This window comes from Sapajus apella, unplaced genomic scaffold (assembly GCF_009761245.1).
Source record: "Sapajus apella isolate SASKATOON/1434 unplaced genomic scaffold, GSC_monkey_1.0 scaffold71, whole genome shotgun sequence".
Taxonomy (NCBI): domain Eukaryota; kingdom Metazoa; phylum Chordata; class Mammalia; order Primates; family Cebidae; genus Sapajus; species Sapajus apella.
The window spans coordinates 1498966-1522567 of NW_022437011.1; the positions used below are offsets into that span (position 1 = coordinate 1498966).

Here is a 23602-nt window from a genome sequence, read left to right on the forward strand (position 1 = left end):
ACCCCACTTCACGGACCCAGCCCTGGGGGAGAAGAAGGGAGCCAGCCAAGACTTTAGCCTCCCTTGAGCAGACACATCGGGGGTGACCATTGAGCCTCCATGGCAGTCACTGAGGTTGTGAGGTGCAAATGGGTCTAGGCCCAGGCCTTTCAGATGAGGAAACTGAGGCCCAGAGGGGCAGGACTTGCAAAATCATTCAGTGATGTAAAGAAAGTCTGAACCTAGGAGTCTGACCTCACCCAGGACCTGCCCTCCAGCTCATACCTCTCTGCCAAATCTTTTCCATTCCTATAGCCCTGATGGGGAAAGTCTGCCCTTTCATAAAACAAACAAAACTCAACGATCCTTCCTTCCTTCCTTCCTTCCTTCCTTCCATCCTTCCTTCCTTCCTTTTTCTTTCTTTCTTCTTTCTCTTTCTTTTTCTTTTACCTCTTTTTTCTTTCTTTCTCCTTCTCTTCTTTTATTTCTTTGTTCTTTCTTTTGTTCTTTCTTTCTTCAACAGAGTCTCATTCTATTAGCCAGGTTGAGGTGTAATGGCTCCATCTTGGCTCACTGCAACCTTCGCCTTATGAACTCAAGCGATCCTCACACATCAGCCTCCCAAGTAGCTGGGACTACAGGCATGTGCCACCATGATTGGCTAATTTTTGCATTTTTTCTTTGTAGAGTTGGATCTTGCTATGTTACCCAGGCTGATCTCGAACTCCTGAGCTCAAGGCATCTGACGGCCTCTGCCTCCCAAAGTGCTGGGATTACAGGCGTGAGTCACCATGCCTAGCACAAACTCTAAAATTTTTTTTTTTTTTTTTTTTTTTTTTTTTTTTTTTTTGAGACGGAGTTTCACTCTTGTTTCCCAGGCTGGAGTGCAATGGCGCGATCTCGGCTCACCGCAACCTCTGCCTCCTGGGTTCAGGCAATTCTCCTGCCTCAGCCTCCTGAGTAGCTGGGATTACAAGCACGCGCCACCATGCCCAGCTAATTTTTTGTATTTTTAGTAGAGACGGGGTTTCACCATGTTGACCAGGATGGTCTCGATCTCTTGACCTCGTGATCCACCCGCCTCGGCCTCCCAAAGTGCTGGGATTACAGGCATGAGCCCGGCCAACTCTAAAATTTTTTAAAAGACATTATCCACATAAATCAATCTACCCACTGAAGCTCCAGTTTTATGATCATACAACAGCCAGGAGTCTGGCGACCAAGCATGTTTGACAATTGCTGTCGCCACCATCTCCTCTCCCCCATTCCACAGGAGGTTTGAACAATTCTTGACAAAATGACTGCTTAGGAATCCAAATAGTAAATATTCACTCTCCCTTTCCCCCTTTTCTCCCCTCTGTTCTGGTCTCATATCAAACCAGAAGTGCGATGGAGATGTGTGTGCGTGATTTAAGGAAGTGTCAGATGAAATGTTCTTCCTTTTATTATGTAGGGAGATATTTTTAAATGTATATAAATAAACATTTTTAATTTGCTTAAACGTTCAGATTTTGTCACAGTAGAGCATGTGTTTTGTCACACCAGGGAGTGACGACTGTGAAAAACAAGGTTCCAGGCTGCTAGTCCATCTGGAGTGGTTCAAAGGAAGTGATCCCAGAGCAGCCTGGCTGGGACAGGATTGCCCTCCAAAGCTGCCCTGGCCGAGGCCAGCTGTGCTCCCCAGCTCTGCAGCCCACGACAGATCACCTCAAACGCACAGAGCCAGGTTGATTTCCTCAGAGCTCCACAGTCCTCCTGTTCTAACCAATGTACCCCTATCACAGCCCACCCCCCCCCCGAAAGACACACAAATCCTTGGAGACACACACATGCACACACACGCGCACACACACAAATGCGCACACACGGGGACACACACAGACACACACGGGGACACACACACACATGGGGACACACACAGACACACACACACACACACATGGGGACACACACAGACACCCACACACACACACATGGGGACACACACACGCATCCTTGGCTACTGGAGACCTCCTCTCAGAATAGTCCATTCCCAACCCCGCGCGCCTCTCTAGAGTAGCACTGCAATTGCTCTGCTCAGTTCCCACCAATCTCTTGGCAATCAATGATGGGCTTGGCTTTTCCATAAGACTGAGGATCTCAACATAGGGTTAGGAGTCTATGGACTCCCTGAAATTGTATGTAAACAGTGTGGACATGCACAGCTCTGATTCGCTAGAGGACATAAGCAGTCCGTGGGCCTTGGAGGGCCAGCACAAAGTCGCTGTGTGCAAAGCAGCACAAGCCATTCCTGATAGGAGAGCTGAACACCTCTTACCCCTGGGGTGGCTGTGAGATTTGACTAGACTTGCAGGGTCTCTTTCTTGAGCCATTACAGCACCCCAATCTCTGGTGGAACTCTGGGTGACAGAGAACTCATAAGATGCAAGGCAGCACGTTGCACCGCTTGGAAATTGCCTTAGATGAGTTTCCTTTTTCATGGGGCTAAACGCCCATTGGTAGGTGATCACCAACCCAACCTGTGGGTCCCATCCAACCTCCTGCTCTCCCACGTGGGCAACTGCTGCAGCTCACCCTTTGATGTGGAAATGCGCCACTGTGACTCTGTCAGAGGAGGGGCCACTGCCAGGCAGAGGTCTTCCTAACTCGGAGACAGGATGATCTTTCTTCAAGTGGGTAGAACATCAGCCAGGCCTGCCAGCCTCTCACACTGGGAGGCAGCAGTCCGGTGAGCAGGTGTTTCAAAAACAAGCACTTGCCAGGGGCATTGGCTCATGCCTGTAATCCCAGCACTTTGGGAGGCCAAGGCGGGCAGATCACCTGAGGTCAGGAGTTCAAGACCAGCCTGGCCAACATGGCGAAACCCCGTCTCTACTAAAAATACAAAAATTAGCTGGGCATGGTGGCAGCCACCTGTAATCTCAGCTACTAGGGAGGCTGAGGCAGGAGAATCGCTTGAACCCAGGAGGCAGAGGTTGCAGCAAGCCGAGATCATGCCACTGCAATCCGGCCTAGGCAACAAGAGTGAAACTCTGTCTCAAAAAAAAAAAAAAACCACAAAAACAGAAGCAACAACAACAAAAAACAAGCACTTACTATGTACTGGGCACTGTGTAAAACACAATTCTAAGCTCAGTTAAGTCTATTTTATTTCCATTTGACACATGAGGAAGCTGAGGCTCCAAGAAGCTAAGTAACTTGCCTGAAGTTTTGCAGCTTGGATGTAGTCACGCTGAAATCCAGGCCATCTGACTACAAAACCTGCTCTAAATACTGAGTCACGGAGAAGGTATGGCCCTCCAGCCTGAACATCCCAGCACTGCAGTGTGTGTGGAGTTCAGTGGGATGTTAGGAGGTGTGAGTAGGGACCTCCTATGTAGCAAAGCTTGGGGAATGCCAGATGAAAGAAAATTCAAGGGGTTTCTTTGCTGCAGGGCTTGTCAGAGACTTTGATGTGCTAATGACCCACTGTGACTCTATCAGAGTAGTGGCTTCTGCAGGATTCCCAAACTTACTTGACCAGAGTTACTTTTTTATGGTAGACAAGTTCCCCAATGTCACAGATACGGAAATGAAGACCCAGAGAGGGGAAGCTATTACCCTAGGGTCACAGAGCACATTTTTTTGACAATCAGAAAACTCTACTCAGTGCCGTCCACCTTTTCACCAGCCCCTCCCCCTCTGCTCTCGGAACCCTGGTCTTTTCCCAAGCCTCAGGTATCCACCATTCCTAATGGAGCCCCACCGTCTCCCAGGCCACTGGTCGGAGGAGAGAGAAATGCCCGCTGCTCTTCAGGGGCCTGTGCCAGGCTGGGATCCACCTTGTATGCTGTTATCATGTGCCCCGGGAGCAAAGGGCAATGGTAGGCAGGCTGTGCACAGTTTTTATGGCCTGGCCACCTCCCAGAACAGTAAACAGAGGGGCAGGCAGCTGGCACCAGAGCCCCTGGGGAGAGAAGGCCCCAGGTAGCAGATTCCCAGATTCCCAAGAGTTCAAAAAAATTAGACTTTCAGTTCATATTGCTCAAGTTCCTTTTCTCCTTTATTCCCTTCTTGGCCTGATCCACACCCACTAGTCCCTTCAGTCTCAATTCAAACATTACCTCCTCCAGGAAGCCTTCCAGGATAAGCTAGGAGCGTGCTGTGCTCTTCCTGGATGCTCTGTCTCCCTTGACACTCAGAGCATAGCTCTGATTGACCCTTATTCTGTTATATTAGTGTCATCTGTGTGCATGGCAGTCTTCCCCACTGGACTGGGGACTTCTGAAGAGCAATTCAGGATCCCTGAAGTCAGACCCTGAGGGGGGCTTTGTGACTTCCCTCCTGCTCTAGCCGCCCAGACCACATGGACCCTGAACTCATTTGCCCCCTCTAGACCTTGCTCCCCTACCCTGGAGATGCCCTTCTCTTTAAACTTCCCCCTCCACATCTTCCCAGTCCATGCTCTCACGCCCTCTCCTCCAGTCTAGGGGAAAGCACTATGTGCTTCCCAGGCTGACATGCCTGGCACATGGGGGTGAGCAACAAATGTCATCTATTGAAAGAAAAACCTGCCAGGTGCGGTGGTTCACGTCTGTAATCCCAGCACTTTGGGAGGCCTAGGTGGGCGGATCACCTGAGGTGGGGAGTTCGAGACCAGCCTGACCAACACGGAAAAACCCGTCTCTATTAAGAATACAAAATTAGCCGGCCGCAGTGGCGCATGCCTGTAATTCCAACTACTTGGGAGGCTGATGCAGGAGAATCGCTTGAACCCAGGAGGCAGAGGTTGTGATGAGCCGAGATGGCGTCATTGCATTCCAGCCTGGGCAACAAGAGTGAAACTCTGTCTAAAAAAGGAAGATACAAAAACCTGAACTGAACATATCTGAAAAACTCAAGACTGATAGATTGAGTCTGATGATTCTGCTTACAAAATGAAGTCACGTTTTTACATAGTCTCATAGACCGACTTGAACAGTGTCCTGTTTTGATCTTTCAAATGTGTTTTAAAGGTGACCTTGTTGTGGGCCTAAACAAATGGGAAAGGAATACACAATTGCTGGGGAAGGTGAGGATGACTTGTACTTCTCAAAAATCTTTCTTTAATGCTACGTATAATGATTTTTATACATTTTTTAAAAGAGAAGAAAAATTTATTCTTGAAGCTGCATCCAAGAGATTCCACTCTGTATACAACACCTGTCCAGGTGTGAGCTCTGCTTGGTCCAGATAAAGTCCTCTGGGGGCTCCCTGGACCCTGATGGACAGCCTGGTGGGGTATGGAAACCTGGTAGGGTAGACTCTGCCCGCTTCTCCCCTCCAGGGGCCTCCCTCTCAATCCAGAGGCCTCACTAAGAGTGATCATGAGGGCTGTGATTTTCACCCCAGCGGAGCAGTCAGAGCCAGTGCTTAGTGCTTAGCAGCCAGCCTGGGGAAGGCTCAGCGCCCTTATGATGGGGGCAGGTAGAGGTGAGGCTGCAGGAAGACGCAGGTGTGAAATGACCACGTTTCTGCCTCCTCAAGTCATGCTCTGCAAGCATCCCATCTATTTTAGCTCCATCCCTTTTCTCCAGGGTCAGTCGGGTCCCTATAGCAGCCTTCCGCCGCACCCCTGAACCTACGGAGGAGGAGGCAGGGCCTGGAGCCTTGTCTAGGCCCCTCCCCCAACCATTTGGGGCTTGAGATGCCCACAGGAGATTGAGATCATCTACCCTGGACTCCCTTATCCCCCAGAGGTCTAGAGCACAGGCCCTGGAAGAGGTCTTTATCCAACAGGCTTACTGCACAGATGGGCCAAGGGCATGCAGAGTGTAGATTGGTCACTGTCCACTGTGTCTCAGAAGGTCAGTGGCAGGGCTGAGACTCAGATTAGACCTCCTGGGCCCACAGGAGCTGCACCCCCAGCACCCGAGTCCCCAGGTCCCCCGGCACACAGGCTGGGCATGGGGCTATGGCAGAAACTCCTCTTTGACAGGCATTGGGGAGGAGGTACCCAGGAGGCTGGTGTTGCTGGGGCACAGGCCCCCCAGGGACGGCCCTGCTGGGGTGGCTGTGATGTCGTGGGCTGTCGGAGGCTGTGGGGGCTGTTGCTGCTTCTTCTTGTTCACTTTGCGCTCCTTTGCCCGCCGGTTTTGAAACCAGATCTTGACCTGTGGGGTTGGAGGACAGAGGAGTGGCAGCCGGGAGAGTGGAGGGGAGAGTGTAAGGAGACAGGACAGTGAGCCCCTGTTTCTCCATGTGGCTTGTGGCTTACCTCCTCTCCAGCCGTCCTGACTACCTGGGTCCTGAACTCATTCCACTCCTTTAGACCCTGCAACCCTACCCTGGAGATGGCCTTCTCTGTAACCTTCCCCCTCCCCATCTGCCCAGGCCACACTTCTTCCAGGAAGCCTTCCCTGTTACCCTGTGACTGCTCCCCTAATGTAAACAGCACGTACTCCTGCAGCACTGATCATAACCGCTGTAGTCTGTGGCTAATCAGATCCCCTTACTCCTGACTTTGGGGACAAGGATATTGGGTTTTATTGAGGGAGGGTGCTGGCAGCACCTCAGTTTCTGCTGTGCTGTGTGACAATGGCCTGGAGACTCAACCTCTCTGTTTTCCTTCTACTGAGCTCTGTAATCTGCTGGCAGCCCGGAGACCGTCATCCTCGAACTGTTCCTGTGGCTGAGATGGGAAGACATACACACCTGTCGTTCAGTAAGCCCCAGATTGGCAGCCAGCTCTGATTTCCGCCGGATTGTAATGTAACGGCTGTAATGAAACTCCTTCTCCAGCTCCAGGCGTTGGTGGTCGGTGTAGACCACGCGGTACTTGTCCTTGGTCCGAGTCTTACCTGAGAAGCAGAAGGAGCCAGGAAGGAAGGTGAGTTGAGAGGCGGAGACTGCAAAAAAGGACCCCCAGGAGGAAGACAATCCAGGCTCCCTGAAGTAGGACCCTGAGGTGGGGAGAGACGTACACCCCAGGCAGGATTCCCCTCAGGGGAACAGTCATTCCCCAGACTCAGACCTGCAGACTCACAGTATGGAAGGCAAGTATTCCTCCCCAGGCCCGTCCGGGAGGCAGTGAGGCTCACGGTAGGAAAGCAACCAGCTCAGGGTTACACGGCAGGCTGCGGATGGAGCTGCGGTTTCAACCAGCTCTCCTGACCCGGAGCCCTATTCTGAAGGCCAGTTCCAACAGCTTTAAACCAGCAGCTTCCAGATGTGGCTTCAGAACAGACATTCTCCAGGAGCTTGTGAAGAACACAGCTTCAGGGTGTCCCTGACCAGTTAATCAGAAAGCCTGGTTGTGGAATTCGCATTTTTAACAAACTCCCCAGGTGGTTCTAACTCTGTAGTCAGATGTCAGACGGGTTTGAATGCTGAAGACGTGGAGGGGATACCCGCAGGCAAGGGTGATGGAGACTGATGAGATGGCAGCTGCTCCTTCCTCCTGTGCAAGCAGAGAAAGGAAGAAGCGCAGCAGGTAGAGGCGGAAGCAGAAAGAATCTGGAACTGTCCCAGGCAGGCGCTCCCAGTTGCTGCCAAATGCCTGGGGATGGCCTCAATGTCACACAGGGAGGACTGGGGCTGCTGGTGGACCCCTAGGACCTGCCAGTTACCTCAAAGGCTCTGGCTCATGATGCCACGCCGGAGGCTGGTCTGCCCAAACCATCCACACTCCCTGCTGTGTCCAGACACTAGGCAGGAGAGACGTCCTCATTGAGCTCCTGCCGTGAGCCAAGCACTGGGCTACAGTACTGAGCAAAATAAAGCAAACCCCTGTCCTCATGACGCTTATGTTCTAGGGGAGGGAGATGGGCAAAAAGAAAAATAGACATGGAAAAAATTTGATATGCTGATTGATAAGTGTTTCAGTTGAAAAAGAGGCAGGGAGCCCCAGCATGGTGGCTCACACCTGTAATTCCAGCACTTTGGAAGGCTGAGGTGGGTGGATCACCTGAGGTTGGGAGTTCAAGACCAGCCTGACCAACATGGAGAGACCAATTGGTCGGGCATGGTGGCGCATTCGTGTAATTCCCAGCTACCTTGGGAGGCTGAGACAGGAGAATCACGAACCCTGGAGGTGGAGGTCATGGTGAGCTGAGATCACCCCATTGCACTCCAGCCTAGGCAACAAGAGCAAAACTCTATCACACACACACACACACACACACACACACACACACACAAAGGGAAAGGTAGCAGGGAAGGATGATGTCTGGGAATTTAGGGAGGAGGCGGGTTGTGATTTTAAATAGAATGGGCTGTGAAGGCCTTTCTGAGAAGAGGAATTTCAGCAAAGGTCTAAAGGAGGTAAAGGAAAGAATCATGCTGGGCTGGGTGTGGTGACTCATGCCTGTAATCCCAGCACTTAAGGAGGCCGAGGCGGGAGGATCATCTGAGGTCAAGAGTTCAAAACAAGCCTGGTCAACATGGTAAAACTCCGTCTCTACTAAAAAATACAAAAATTAGCCGGGTGTGGTGGCATATACCTTAATACCAGCTACCAGGAAGGCTGAGGCAGGAGAACAGGAGAATCACTTGAACCAGAGAGGTGGAGGTTGTGGTGAGCCTAGATCGCACCACTGCACTCCTGCCTGGATGACCAAGTGAGACTCTGTCTCAAAATGCAGACATCTGGGGAGAGGGTTCCAGGCAGAGGGAACAGCAAGTGCAAAGGCCCTGAGGTGGAGCATGCCTGCTGTGTGCCTGCCATCTGCCTGCCATCTGCCAGTGAGGAACTGTGAGGAAGCTGCTGGAGCTGAGGTGCAGTGAGATGGGGGACGGGACAGGAGACAAGGCGGGGACTCTGGGTTTTCCTCTGTCTGGGATGGGAGCCACTGCCGGATTCTGAGCAGAGGAGACACAGAGTCTGATGTAGGCTTTAATATGACTCTGGCTACTGCGCAGAGAACAGATTTGCAAAAGGAAGGGGAAATGCAGGGAGAGCTGCCATAACGCAGGAGAGAGGGCGTGGCTTGGCTTCCTTGTGGGGCTCAGCCTGGGGCCCAGAGCTCAATTTGAGGACCAACTGAGGTTAATGTCAGGGCTTTCTTTGGGACTCGGATCAGAGGTCTGTCTGGAGAGAATATTAAGAGTCATGCTTGGCCTGGGCTGGTGTGGGGCCTGGCTAAGCACCAGTTTCCTTTATAAGAAGCTGAGCACGTGGCTATAAATAGGAGGCACAAGCAAGCACTTCCAGACTCACATATGCTCCCACCAGGGTATGGTGGGTCTCTGAAAGACCATCAACCCCTCCCGCCTCTCCCAAGTGCCCCCACCACCGCCCAGCCTTCACCTTCTTGGGTATCAGCCCCAGCCCTGCCTGTCCCTCAGCACCCCTGTACTAACCACCCGCCCCCATTCTGACACCTGCCCCCCTTCACTAAGCCCACGCAGCTTGGCAGGACAGCCACTGGGCTCCCCGTGAGCCAAATGGCTTTGTGGAGAATGGGAGACAGCAGATGTTCCTGGGCAGCTTTTCCCTGTGTTTCCTGCCAGAGCAGAGGAACCGCACCGGACGTTTCCATGTCCACTGACCTCAGCCCGCTGCCCAGCATAGCCCGGGATAGCCTCGGCCTTCTGCCAGGCCTGGCCCCAGAGGGATAAGGGAGTGGCTGCCCAGGCCTTGGCTCCATAAGGGACCTCTCCTTGGCCTAGAAAATGCAATGCCGACTCAAAAACAGTTCTGCCTAATGCCACCGGCATCGGAGCCCAGCATGGCTCTGAATCGACAGACCCACTGGATTCCCTGGGCTAAAGCCGGAAGGGATTGTGAGAGTTTAGGCTCCTCCCATTTTACTGAGGAAGAGACCACGGTTCACAATGGTTACATGGCAGTTGGAGGCCCAAAGAAGAGGCCTGGTGAGCTCTTCTAGTCTAACCACCCTGGGCAGTCAGGGTCAGCAGAGGCACAGGCAGGCACAGGCCTGGCCAAGGCCATGCCCCCGGTCTAGAGCTCTTGCTGCCTCTCCAGTGCACCACTCCTCATGCTGCCATATTTAGGGCCCACTGAGCCTGCCATGGAGCCTCCAGAGTGCTGGTAACAGAAGCTTGAACAGCAGACCACCCCTCCATTGCTACGTATGGAAAAGGAGGGCTCAGACCGTGGTGAGGCAAGACCACTGAGACCCCCAGGCTGGGGGCCCTTGGAATGCCTGGAGGACTCATAGTCACCCTCAGGAAGATGGGCCTGAGGCAGGGCATGGGGCTCCCTGCCTACCCAGACCTTGGCCTAGAGATCAAAGGCAGTGGTCCTGAAGGTGCCTTTTCCTTACAGTCCCAGCACCCACTCCTGCTCCTTCTGCTGAGCAAGCCCAGACCCATGACAGGCATTTCACAGGTGCGGGAAAATGGGCTCAGAAAGGGCACTTGTGGAGGGCCGTCCTGACTGGTCATGGTATGAGCCAGGACTCAGGTGTTCTGACCTCAGGCCCAGCTCTTCCGCAAGTGAAGGGGTCGGGGCGAGACCAGATGGAGATAGGGTTTAGCTGTACCATTTTCCCTCTCTGTCCTGGCAAGGTTACCAGGACAGACCTGGCCCACAGGCCTTGTGCTCTGGAGAGAGGCAGGTAGGCTCAGGAACCCATTGGCCAACTTCTCTCTGGTGGAGCTTGTTGAAACACATAATTTTATTGCTAAGAAAATGGCTCTGCCAAAGAACAAAATGTTTGCTATCACACTGTGTGGCTCAGAAACCAGGGAATCCCATATGCTCTTCCAGGAGTGAGAACCGAAACACACTCCTTAGCGCCCAACTTGGCGATATCTAGCCTCATTCAACAGGCACATACCCTTTGACCCAAGAATCCCACTTCTAGCAACTGATCCCACCAAGAACTGCCCAAAGCTACATCTGTTTCCGATAGCACAAGACAAAAAACAACGTACATGTATACAAGCAGGGAGCTGGTTAAATAAGGGAGGGTACAGCCATGGAGAGGAGCATTATGCAGTCATTAAAAAGAACCTTTAAAACTCCATATGTCCCAATACGGAGCAAGTTCTAAGAAGTGTGAAAAAAAAGCAGGACAGAATAGTGAAAATAGTATGTTGCCATTTATGTATAAAAACAGGGGAGACACACACATACTCACACATCTGTGTACCCATATAGTTCTTTCTGAAAGAATATACAAGAAGCCAGTAACCGGGGGTGCCCCTGGGGGGGGGGCACTGGAGGTTGGAAAGCCACAGGTAGGAGGGAGACTTTGGGGGTTTTAAAATCTTTAACAAGCGTATGTTTGAATTTGTATTTTTAATGACAGCAGGGAGCCCTGGGCTCCAGTCCCAGCTCTGGGCTGGAACTCCTGACTGCCCCAGGATACCTCTGCAGCCTGGGAAGGAGAGGGCAGGGAGGTGCGTGAGAGCAGTGGGGTGGGGAGAGGGCCTGGGATGAATTATTTACAGGTCCCTGGGACGCTGGAGCTAAGGGGGAAGTCCAGGCTCCTATAACAGGTGTCTGCTGAGGGGCCAGCCACTCCCAGCCACCTAATGAGTAACCCTCTGGGCCAGATGCCAGCATAAATGGGTGGGAGGAAGAATGAGGAGCCCCCTTAGCTCTTCAGGGGTGGGCACAGAGGGGCCTTGGGTAACTCGCCCAAATGGGAGGCTTTCTCTCTGCTCCAGTTTTGGGATGCGAATGCGCCATCCATATGATCAGGCCACCATGAGAGGTAGCAAACGCCCGTCCCCTAGAGCATGGGCAGTATAGGCCAATGGCTCTCAGCACCTGGCCAGCAGCCTTGGGACTGCCTGGGGAGCTTTTTCACAGTGCAGATTCTAGCCCCAGAAATTAAAATTCAGCGGCGCTAAAACGGGGTTCAGAAACTTGGTACTTGGATCGTTTTCCAGGTGGCCCTGAGGTGTGGTTGGCAGTACAGTCAACTCCTCTCTGTCCTGGCAAGGCTGCCAGTGAAGACCTGGCCCACGGACCTTGACACCCTTCTCTGGGCTCTGGAGACAGACTGTGGAGCTCAACGGAGGTGCAGTCTGTGATTCTAGAGGTGTCTTGGGGCAGTCAGGAGTTCCAGCCCAGAGCTGGGACTGGAGTCCAGGGCCCCTGGATGTCATTAAAGGCAAACCTCTGTGGTTGTGGAGTGCAACTTCTCACTGGCTGGGTAACCTAGGACAGTCTCCTCACCTCTCTGAGCCTCATTTTCTGAATTTGTAAAATAGGGAAATTAATATTCTCATAACAGCCAACATGTCCATGTGCCAGGACCTTTGTATACATCTCTCAATGACCCATGGAGTTGGGCAACTGTTACTCTATTTTACAGATAAGAAAACTCAGAGAGGACCACACATCAGGCAGGTGGGATTCAAAGCCAGATCTATCTGGCCTCAGAAACAGCGACAGAACCTATCAATCGAATAGTACGAGGTCTCTTGCAGTTCTTTCTAACCCTGCGGCATACAGAGACTCACTTGAGATGGATGGGCGATGTCTAGCACAGTACCTGGAATGCAGGAGGTGCGTGGGGAAGGTCTCACTCGTTTCCAACAGTGGTGGGATGACCATCTGGCAGAAATGCCAGGAAACAGATCTGTGCAATGGGCAGTCTGCTAAAAAAGATCATTTACTTATAAGGTCCCTTCCAACTTGGAAACATGAACTTCCCAATGTTTGTTGATTCTCTGACTGTGTTTGTTATTGTAGCTGAAAGAATTCTAAGACCAATTTCACAGTCTGAGAGTCTAGACACTGGGCCTGCCCAGCTGGAGGATGGGGACAGGAGCCACGGTGGCCTGCAGTAGGGGCTCCCCATCCAGCCTGGGCCAGGCAAGGACAGAGTGTGGCCTCTGTTCCAGCACAACCAAATGGCCCCTAGGTCAGCACTTCCTTTGCCCTCTTCCTGCTGGGTGTGTGGCCCTGGGGAATGACCAGCTTTGGCCCTCAGGGCCTAGACCACAAATCCAGCCCCAAAAACCTTCGTGACTCATCCCTGGTTGGTCCAGCCCCAACTGGCTGTGCTTCAAGATCCGAACCCCTAACACACATATGCACACAGGCATGCATGTCTATACACACAGGGGCTTGCTAAAAATACAGATTCCCAGGCCCCAATCTGGACTGACTGCATCCTAATTTCTCAGTCACCTTTTTTTTTTTTTTTTTTTGAGACAGAGTCTCGCTCTGTCGCCCAGGCTAGAGTGCGGTGGCACGATCTTGGCTCACTGCAACCTCCGCCTCCTGGGTTCAAGCAATTCTCCTGCCCCAGCCTCCTGAGTAGCTGAGACTATAGGCACACGCCACCATGCCCGGCTGATTTTTGTGTTTTCAGTAGAGTCGGGGTTTCACCATATTGGCCAGGCTGGTCTTGAAATTCTGACCTCATGATCAACCCGCATCGCCTCCCAAAGTGCTGGGATTACAGGCGTGAGCCCTTGCGCCCAGCCAATTTTTCAGTCATCTTTAACAAGGCCCCTATGGATTCTGAACCACCAGCTGAAGTCAGTAGGTCTTGGTCCCAGTTCCATGCCATTCGTGTGGCCTTGAATTAGTTCTTCTCTCCTCTGGGCCTCGGTTTTCCCTGTACACCAGTCCAAATGCCCTCTAGACTCTGTAGCTTTGAGCCCTCCCTTAAGGATCAGACCTCCCCACTCCCAACACCTTGCTGCCTGCCACCCCGGGCAACCCCTGCAGAGAGCACACGCCCAACATACCCTCCAGCCAAGTCCCTCAGAGAGCCACACTGCATGCAGCAAGAGGTGATGGGGAGCTCACCCGTGTCTGTGATGCCAGTGTGGGAATGACAAATGGAAGGGCATAGGGCTTTTGGCAGGAGGGGATCAGGGGAGGTGGGAACAGGGTAGCCATAGAATCCTGCTGCAAAAAGCCCCCTTTTCCAAGATAAGGAATTAAGTTCAGAGAGCTTGCAGGTCACTTGCTGTGGATGGCTGCAGGGCCAATAGGCAAAGGAGAGGGTGAGAAAGAGGGACTCAGGAGGACAGATCTCCCTGCCTCAGATAACACATGTAGGAGCGCTACAAGGGTGGCAGGGCGTGGGCCAGCTCAGAGGTGGTAGCGCTTCTGGTGAGGGGTCTAAATTGTAGCAGTGTCACACTCTACTGAGGTTTGGTAAAGGCTGGGTGTACAGGCGAGCTTCCAGACCTTGCCTGGTGGCAGAGACCTGGGCTGTGGTCCAGCCTGGCCCTCTTAGTTGAAGGACTTGACAAGTGACTGAACTTCCCTGGGCTTTCCTTACCCTGCCTGGGGAACAGAATGGCTGCGAGAGCAGCCTGGAAAGGGTAAAAAGCTATGGAGACAAAAAGGAGAAAACGGATCTATTTGCAGAAGTGGGTACATTGGTGGAGTCCCTCGCGCGAGAGAGGAATGGCACCTAATGGGAAGCCGCAGGGCCAAGAAAACACTGGCCTGGTAGTGGGGAGATTGGCAGGCCCACCAGCTGGACATGTGATCCCTTATTTGGGCCTGTTTCCCCATCTGTACCACCAGGGGGAAGGCCCTCCACTGTACCTAACCTCACCAGATCCACGATGGAAGGGTGTCCTTCCTGGGACATGAGGCTTTCTGCCTGACCCACAATTGGGTCCTTGTCCTGGCTGATCTGGCAGTCCCAGGCTGCTAATATCATGGTCCCCCACTCAAGCCCTGAGCAGAGCTGAAGCTGGCATGGGGGCGAGGAAAGGGGGACGCTGGCCAGGCCAGCTATTTCGGTAGCAATGCAGCCTTAGCCAGATTCTCCTCCCCACTGTCAGCCTGCTTCCTGGTTAGAGTTCTTCATCATCTCTGCACCCTCCTCCTCCAGGGCCACCTTTGCATCATCTGCTGCCCTGTCTTCATCAAGGTCCACAATCTGACCCGGCTTCAGGAGGTGGCAAAGAGGAAGGGACTTTAGAGTCAGACAGAGACCAGTGGCTCTCTGAGTCTGGCCATACGCCAGTGGTATGTCCCTGGGCAAGTTGCTGGACCTCTTTGAGTTTCATTTATTTATCTCTAAAATGAAGACATGAATGCTTTCTTCATACGGTAGTTATGGAGACCAATGTGATAACCTACTTAACAAAGTACTTATTAATAAAAACTATGATGATGAAGATGATGCTACTACAGAGCCGATGCAGCTGAAAGAGGCAGGAGAGTGGCCGGGCGTGGTGGCTCACACTTGTAATCCCAGAACTTTAGGAGGCTGAGGTGGGTGGATCACCTGAGGTCAGGAGTTCAAGACCAGCCTGACCAACATGGTGAAACCCTGTCTCTACCAAAATTACAAAAATTAGACAGGTGTGTGCCTGTAATCCCAGCTAATCTGGAGGCTGAGGCAGTAGAATAGCTTGAATTTAGGAGTCGGAGGTTGCAGTGAGCTGAGATCATGCCATTGCACTCCAGCCTGGGCGACAAGAGCAAAACTTTATCTAAAAAAAAAAAAAAAAAAAAAGCAGGGCGTGGGCGTGGTGGCTCTCACCTATCATCCCAGCACTTTGGGAGGCCAGGGCAGGCGGATCACAAGGTCTGGAGTTCGAGACCAGCCTGGCCAATATGGTGAAACCCCTGTCTGTACTAAAATACAAAAGAATTAGCCGGGCATGGTGGCATGTGCCTATAATCCCAGCTACTCTACGGGCTGAGACAGGAGAATTACTTGAACCTGGGAGGCAGAGGTTGCAGTGAGCTGAGATTGTGCCACTGCACTCCAGCCTGGGCAATAGAATGAGACTCCGTTTCAAAAGAAGAAAAAAAAAGAGGCAGGAGAGATTCCTCAATGCAAGAACAAGGAGCTCATGCAGAATGGATTTCCATTCTGGGAACTCTTGAGAGGGATTTTTTTGCACTGTCTAATATGATAGCCACTAGCCACATTAATCAAATATGTTTCTTATTCACACTAACTGCATTTCCAGTGTTCAATAGCCACATGCAGCTGGTGGCTAGCCTACTGGACAGCGCAGATACAGAGCATTTCCATCATGGCGGAAAGTCCTACTAGTCAACACTGCTAGATCAAACTCCTACCAGGGTCGGGACGCCTACACTGCAGCACACGCCTACTCGCTGCAAAGGAGTCGGTTCTTGCATCTGCCACCCATTTATATACTTCCTGAGTTTTTCCACAGGGACACCCTCAGCCTTGGACAGCCCTTTCAGATTTACAGACAGCAACTGCATCCCTTCCGGTCTTTTCCTAAGCTGAAGAACTTGAGGCCTTTCTGGGCTGTTTCCTCGTGGAGTTTCCAGGCCACTGCTCACCTGGCCATCTTCCTCTAGTCTAGTCTGGGAGTGCAGCCTTTGCTGCTCCATGCAGGTGTGGCTCCTGAAATCTCACATTCGAGGCGGGGCTGCAGTGAGGGGCTCTGCCTCCAGCCCCTTCCTACCCCTAGCTGGCTACGTGACCTTGGTGAAGACCTTCCCCTTAGGCCTTGGCTCCCCGAATGCTCTTTGAGGCTAGGGCCATGCCATTTAGCTCACTGGCACCTATCACGTGCCTGACACACACAGTGAGTACTTGATGAATCCTTGGTGAATACATAAAACAAATCTGCTACTTTCTTTGCTTCCTTAACTCAAAAAATAGCACCTCCATCCCCCAGCCATTCAGATCACAAGCCGAGGTGGCACCTCTGAGTCCTGTCTCCCTTGCTCCCCACGTCTACCCCCGCTGTGGGCAGCTCAGCCTCCAAAGCACAGCCTTCCATCTATCTCCATTGCTCGAAAAGCTTAGTCCGAACCACTCCTCTAATGGAGAAGAAATGTGCTGTTCTGGGGACAGAAGTCTTGCACTTGAAAAAATGTTGAACACACTGAGCACTGAATAGATGCTGGTTCGCATCATGATTACCATAACTGCTCAGTACTTATTTGAGAGACAGGTTATTACCTCCTTCATGGCAGGGGAGGCGGTAGATTAAAAACAAACAAACAAATGAAATAATGACAAACTGGGATTCGTAGTAGGAAGGAAATCAAGCAATGAGCTAAACTGAGTGGGAGGTAGGGGGAAGAACCCTACTTTACTTAGCTGGGAGAGGTCACCAGGAACAGGCCTTATTTATTTATTTTGAGATGGAGTCTTGCTCTGTTGCCCAGGCTGGAGTGCAGTGGCACGATCTCAGCTCACTGCAACCTCCACCTCCCGGGTTCAAGCGATTCTCCTGCTTCAGCCTCCTGAGTAGCTGGGACTACAGGCACCCGCCACCACGCCCAGCTAATTTTTGTATTTTTTAGTAGAGCTTTCACCATGTTGGGCAGTCTGGTCTTGAACTCCTGACCTTGTGATCCTCCCGCCTTGGCTGCAATTATAGACGTGAGCCACTGTGCCCAGCCAACAGGCCACGTTTAAGCCAAGACCTGAGGTTGAGAAGGAGGCTTCCATGTCACGAAGAGAGAGGTAGATTCCAGGAAGTGAACAGCACATGCAAAGGCCCCAGGCAGGGAGGAACAGAGTGAGGGCAGAGAGGGCAGCCTCCTCGAGCAGGTGGACCCGTCTGCCTTGCACAGACCATCATCTTCAATGCCTAGGAGCACGTTCATCACAGAAGACACCCAGAATATTACTGCTTGCCTGCTTGAATGAATGAATGAGAGAGGCACAAGATCAGGCTAGAGAGGCCAGCAGAACCTCTAACAGAGAAATTTGGATTTGGTTTCAAGAGCAACAGGAAGCCATGGGAGGGTGTGGAGCTTGCTCCTTCTTTCTGTTGATGGGGGGGATCCACGTGGGGTACCCCCACAAGCCTGAGGGGTGAGCACGGCATGGGGAGGGTCTGGCATACTAACGTGGCGATGGCCCTGACTCCAGATGTGAATGTTGTTTCCACATCCCAGGAGCTCCAACACAGAAACCTGAGAGGCCGGCCCATTAAGATAGCTGCCTACGGACACGCCAGACCCTGCTGCTAACAAACCATTTTGGACATTCACAATGATTCCCTAAGCTCTAAATGGCAATAGCTGCCAAAGCAGGGGAGAGAAAACAACCAACCAAAAAAAAGCCTTCTGCCACCTTCTAACTGGGTCATTCCCTTTCCCAGCTACATCTGAGCAATGAGGTGTCAAATGTAGCTTCTGCCTGGAGAATCGGTTCTAAACAACCTAGCCCCTGCTGGGCTCCCTCCTCCCGCAGCCTCTTACAGTACATCCCCTGCCTAGCCTCCTTTCCCCTCCACCTGGCTGGGATGCCCATGGGGAAGGGGGGTCTCAGGTTCCCCTTCCTGAGTGTGTGGCTTTATTTCACAGACACTTGCTGGGCCGTAGGCTGGGTGTGAACAGTGTGCTGCCATGTCCTAGCTGTGTGAGCTTGGGCAGGCCCCCTTGCCCTCTCTCAGCCTCATTAACCTGATCTATAAAATGAGTCGAATACTGGATCCTTACACCAAACAGGGCTATCGTGAGACTTAAGTGAGATCACCCACATAAAGTTCCTGGCACAGTGCCTGGCCCATGGTAAATATTTGGCTAATGCCACAGTTATTTGCTTTATCATGAGCTCCTACTATGTGCGAGGCAGGGTGGGGTTGGTAGGTGGCAGGGATAAACAAGACAATGAAAGTGGACAGTCAGTGGTAAGTGTCATGAAAACAAGGGCCTGATACAGTGCTTGGGAGGGAGGAATCAGGGAGGGCTTCCTACGGGAGACAGCCTTGGAGAAGGGGCAGCATTTGAGCTAGTGAAGATGCAGGAGAGGGAAGGGAGGGCAATGCAGGCCTAGGGACCAGACTGGAGAGGCAGGGAGTGTGAGGTGTGTGCTCCAGTGCACCTGCTGAGGTCTGGTAGAGGTGGTCACAGGCACCGATGCCCTAAGCACCTACTGTGTGCCTGCTGCAGAGCTGCGCTTTACAGACTCTTCCGAGATGCAATCCTATTATTATCCTGTTACAATGGAAGAAGCACAGGCTCAGAGAAAGGATCCTAATTAACTTGCCTGAGGCTATACAGCTTCTTAAGGAAATGCAATCCCAGGTCTGAGACTTCCCAGCCCTGGCTCCTAACTTGCCTTATCTAGGCGTAGTAGGAGAATGGCTTCAGTAGATGGTTGAGGCCAGCTCTCAAGAAGGCTCTGAATGCCACAGTAATGGAGCTGGATTTTACAATAATGAAATGGCAATTCCATATCAGTAGGGAGCCACAGAATGCTCCTGAGCAGGGCAGGTGCCTTGAGAAGGTAGATATGGCAATGGTTTTAGAAGACAGCTGGAGCATCACAGAGAGGCTGAAGGTGAGAGAGCAGGTTGGTGGCTGTGGCAATGGGCCAAGGGCGAGGGCCTGCAATGTGGGGGGAGAGGAACATTCATCCCCTTCATGGGCCTCAATTTCCCCATCAGAAAGTTGAAGGGGTTGGACCAAGATCTAAACCTTGCTCCCAGTCTCATCCCAGTGAACCTCTCCCTAGTCCTGAGACCTCAGCCACCCCAATGGGCCATTAACCTGTGGAGTAGTTTATTAAAGGAATTGGAGGCTGAGCCTTCCGCAGAGGGGTGATATGTAACCCTCCTAATGAAAATGCTGATATTTAAAATGCTCCTTATGAAAATGCAAAGAGAGGAGGAAAAAAAAAAGAACGCCTTGTAGTCATTTCCTATCCTGGCCTCACTCAAGGGATACTGATCAATTGGAACTAACACTGTCATTACGAATTGAAGACTGATTGAGGCCCAACAGCTTCTCTCTTGTCTTTCCCTTTGTCACCGCCCCCTCCTTAGAATAAGCTGAAGTCTTAGTCCCAGCCTCAGCAACTGCACTTCCCCACATGAGTCAGGGTACCATCCAAGTGGAGAAACAGAGGCAGCCAGGTTTCCATTGACCTGAACTGCTTGGCTGGACAGTCACAGGTCCCAATCCTAGGGCTGGGACCCCAGAAACCTGTGTGAAAGCCAAGATCTCACCCACTCCCCTGTTCCCCAGAGAAGCCTTCTGTCTTCATACTTGCCCTCTTCATTCACTCAACAAAATATATTGAGCATCTACTAAATGCCATGCACTGAGCTGGGTGTCAGGATGCAGTGGTGGGTTAGGCAGACATAGCTCTGGACCTCATGGGAACAGACAACATATAAACAACAAGTGTAAGGAAGTGAGTAGATGGGAATTAGTGCTCTGAAGGGAACACAGCAAAGATTTGCCATGGGTGTAGCGGGGAGTCCACTTTGGGGAATGATGGAGGGCTTCACAGAGGAGGTGGCGATTCAGCTAAGATCTGAAGGGTAAGCAGAATCCACTCTTGCAAAGAATCAGGGGAAACAGCTTTCCTGGAAGAGAGAACAAGACCTGTAGTAGGACTTGGCAGGTCTCAGGAATTAAAAGAAGCTGGAATTGCTTGAGCTTGGAAGCCAAGGTGAGAGCAGCCAGGGATGAGGTCAGGGAGGCGGACAGGTGCAAACGCTGTAGTCTTGTAGACCTCATGAATGAGTGTGGGGTTCATCCTACACATGATGGGAAACCATCAGAAAATTCTAAATCGACTCTTCTGACATCTAGCCCAGTTCAGCCCCGCTTGTGTGAAACTGGAACATTCCTCACAGTCTCTGTACCTTGGTTTCCTCATCTACATGTGTAGTCTCTAACTGTCCAGTTTGTCCATTCTCGAATGTTCAAGGCTCAGAAACAGGGGAAGAAGGGGCTGGCCAGGATTGGTGGCAGGCTGAAGACCTGGTGGCCAGTGCCAGTGGGGTTTGGGAGGGCAGTGGCATGCACTAGCCTTCCTTCAGCTGTCCTGGACCACAGCATTGCAAAGGAACCATTCCTGGAAACCCTGTGACTTCATTGCCCAGAAGGAGAAACTGAGGCCAGGGACAGGAGAGGCTTGGCCTCTATCTCAGGGAGAGTCAACAGTCCCAACCCAACTCTGCCCCTACTTCAGAAGCACTGAATAGAGAGTCAGATGCCCCAGGAAGACAGGCAGCACCTTCTAGCTTCAGGAAGGTCAGGGTTCCTGCATCCTCTGCAGAAGGGAGCTAACCTGGCTCTTGGGAAGTTCCTTTCCTGGAGCCTCAGGAACCCCCAGAACTCCTTCTGCCTTTTTCTGTACTATGGGAGAGCATGGTGGGAAATGCTTTTTTGCCTAGGGCAGATTCATCTGTCTGCAGGCAACAGTTGTCAAGCAACTTTTGAGACCAGAGGCCCCGAGCGGGGTTCAGCAGCCCGGAGACATGAGGTGATTTGTATGGAAGCCCCTCCAGGATCCCCCAGTCCTCTGACACCCACTGGCACACTCCTTTTCCCTCACACCAAGTCCCCACCCATAGAGAACCTCCCCATTCATCTCCAAAGTCACCCCATGAGCAGGAAGCAGCAAGTGGAACGGAGGAGCAGGAAAGGCAGGCTTCCTTCTCCAGAGCCTCGCAGACTGAGAAACCGCAGGAGCCTCAGCACTGGTGCTGCCACCACCTCTTCTCATATCATGCAGGGTTCTTAACCCCAGATTTACGGATAATGCCTCTGGAGGCCTCCAGAACCCCTGAAATCGTCCAACGATGCAACATTTTTTTCCTAGGGAAAAGATTTGTCCCTTTCAGCAGATTTTCCAAAGGAGCCCTTCTGTAACTTAAACAAGGGTTACAAACCACTGCAGAACCCCCTTTCTCTAATTTCACAGATGGGAGAACTGAAGCCCAGGAACAATGACTGATGCAAGAGGAGCTGTTGTGTAGAGGATTAGAGCACAGACTTGGTGGTCAGTCAGCCTGGGTTCAAATCCCAGCGCCACCAGTTCTGGGTTACATAGCCTTGTGCAAGTACTTAACCTCTCTATGTCCTAGTTTCTTCATCTTAAATGGGGTGATAATAGTACCCACTATGAGGTTTTAAGAGTTAAATGAGTTAATACATGCAAGATCTTAGGTCAGTGCCTGGTCCATTAGGAAGTGTTCCAAAACATTCACTGTTATTTAATCAAGGCCACAGAAGCAAGTGGCAGAGCCTGGTTCGCTGTATCTCCCTGGAGGCAGATAGGACGTTCTGTATCCCTGGGACTTCCAAGAGGGGGATATGATTATGCCCAGAACCTGTAGCTCCTGATCAAGCCCCCACAACCAGCATCTGCCCTGAGGCAAGCTGGGTGTGTGTGGGGAGATGGGGGTAAAGAGAGCGAGGAGGTGGGGGAAGTCCCAGGCTTATTCCCAGCTGGGGGAAGGGGAGGAGGGGCTGGACATCAAAGGGTGGGCAGGCCAGCTTCCCGCCCCCAAGGCCAGGTGGCCTTTGTCAGGACAGGCCGGACACAGTCGGGACAATGGAACGTCGTGTTCACTTTCCGGCCGACAGGAGTCGCTACCAAGCCAAGACAGAGCCAGTTACATGACAAAGGGGGGACCCATAACGGAGGTCAAGCCGCCCCTCATTAAAGTTGGGCCCTTTGTCCTGCCCCCTCCCCGGCCTTTGAAGAGGGCAGATGAGAGAGGCCTGCCTAGGGGCAGAAGGTTCACAGGCTCAGGAGCCAAACAGTAGCCCCCTTGGCACTGCTGGCGCTTCCCCTCCCCCGGGGTCAAGAGTTCAGGGAGGACTCTGGGAAGGTAAGGTACAGACCTCTCGTCCCGGTCTGGCCAAAGAGGGCTCTTTTTCAGCCCGAAGGATATGACCCACCGATCTCTTGACTGTGTGATGGGGAGACTCAGCCCTGGCCAGCAGTCACCTGCCCTGTTCGCACAGTTAGCGAATCGTCCCTTCTGGGGCGAATTTGCCGCCTTTGCAAATTCGGCTGGGTTAGGACTGGAAGAAGCGGATGGAGAGCACGGAGTCGGTGTTGCTAAATGAGTGTGGGACAGGAGTCTGGGGGCCTGCGTTTTGGTTTAGGCCTTGCTCCACGGCCGCAGGCGCATTTCCGCACTTCGCAGGGGGTCTCGGTTTCCCTATCTGTGCAGAGGGAGGGTTGGGCTGTGCTGCTGGAGGCTCCGACAGCCTGAGACTCAGGAGAGGGAGCCCAGAGAGCTGCCCGCCAGGGCGAGAGTGGACAGGAGGTCCTCACTCCCGGGAACCCGGGCAGGGCCTGAGCAGAGGTCAGACAGGGGGCGGCCTGAGGCGCGCCCGAGCACCTGCCGGTCCAGAGGCGCAGGGCGAGGGAGGGGTCCTTACCGCTGCCACCGCCGCCTCCGGCCGCCACGCTGCGCCGCATCCACTCGTAGGGCGTCCGCCTCTGCGCTCCGGGCGAGGACGGTGTGCCCGGGCCCCCGAGGGGCTGCGCCAGGAGGCCCGGGCCGGGCCCAGGGGGCACAGGCACCGGGCTAAAGTCCGGAGGGGGCCCGAATGCCAGCGGAGCTGGGCTGGCAGCAGGGGCCGCGGGGCCCGGGCCGTAGGCGGCGGCCCAGTCGTCCTTGGGTGCAGGGAAGGGCGCCCCCCAGGCCGTTGGGGGCGCGGGGGCCGGCTCCACGTGAGAGTAGCTGGGGAAGTCGGGGTACTGCGGGGGCGCCGGGGGTGGGGCCGGGGGGCCGTAGGCGGGCTGGCCCAGGCCGAGGCTGGCGGGCCTGGCGGGGCCGGGGTACACGGGCGAATCCTTGTCCAGCACATAGCCCACATACATGGTGGCCGCGGGGCCCCCCGCGCATGCTGGGCCCTGGAGCCGCCGCAGCCGGCCGCCCCGACGACGAGCAACCGCTCACCTGAACTCGCCGGCCTTGCCGCCGCGCCCGCCCCACCCAGGCCTTTTATAGCTCCCGGCCGCCCGCGGCCCCAGCCGAGGCGGGTTTGCATTTCAAAGCGGGGGGA

The 23602-nt window shown here is 53.0% G+C and overlaps 1 protein-coding gene across 1 annotated transcript; it reads right to left on the minus strand.

The window, feature by feature from the left end:
* Positions 1–5036: 5036 nt before the first annotated feature.
* On the minus strand, positions 5037–23516 carry CDX1 (caudal type homeobox 1). The gene is made up of 3 exons (XM_032250236.1): positions 22973–23516; positions 6652–6797; positions 5037–6110 (listed from the first exon to the last, which is right to left on the minus strand). The coding sequence occupies exons 1-3, from the start codon at positions 23415–23417 to the stop codon at positions 5910–5912; spliced, it is 792 nt and encodes a 263-aa protein (XP_032106127.1). The 5' UTR covers positions 23418–23516; the 3' UTR covers positions 5037–5909.
* Positions 23517–23602: the final 86 nt, after the last annotated feature.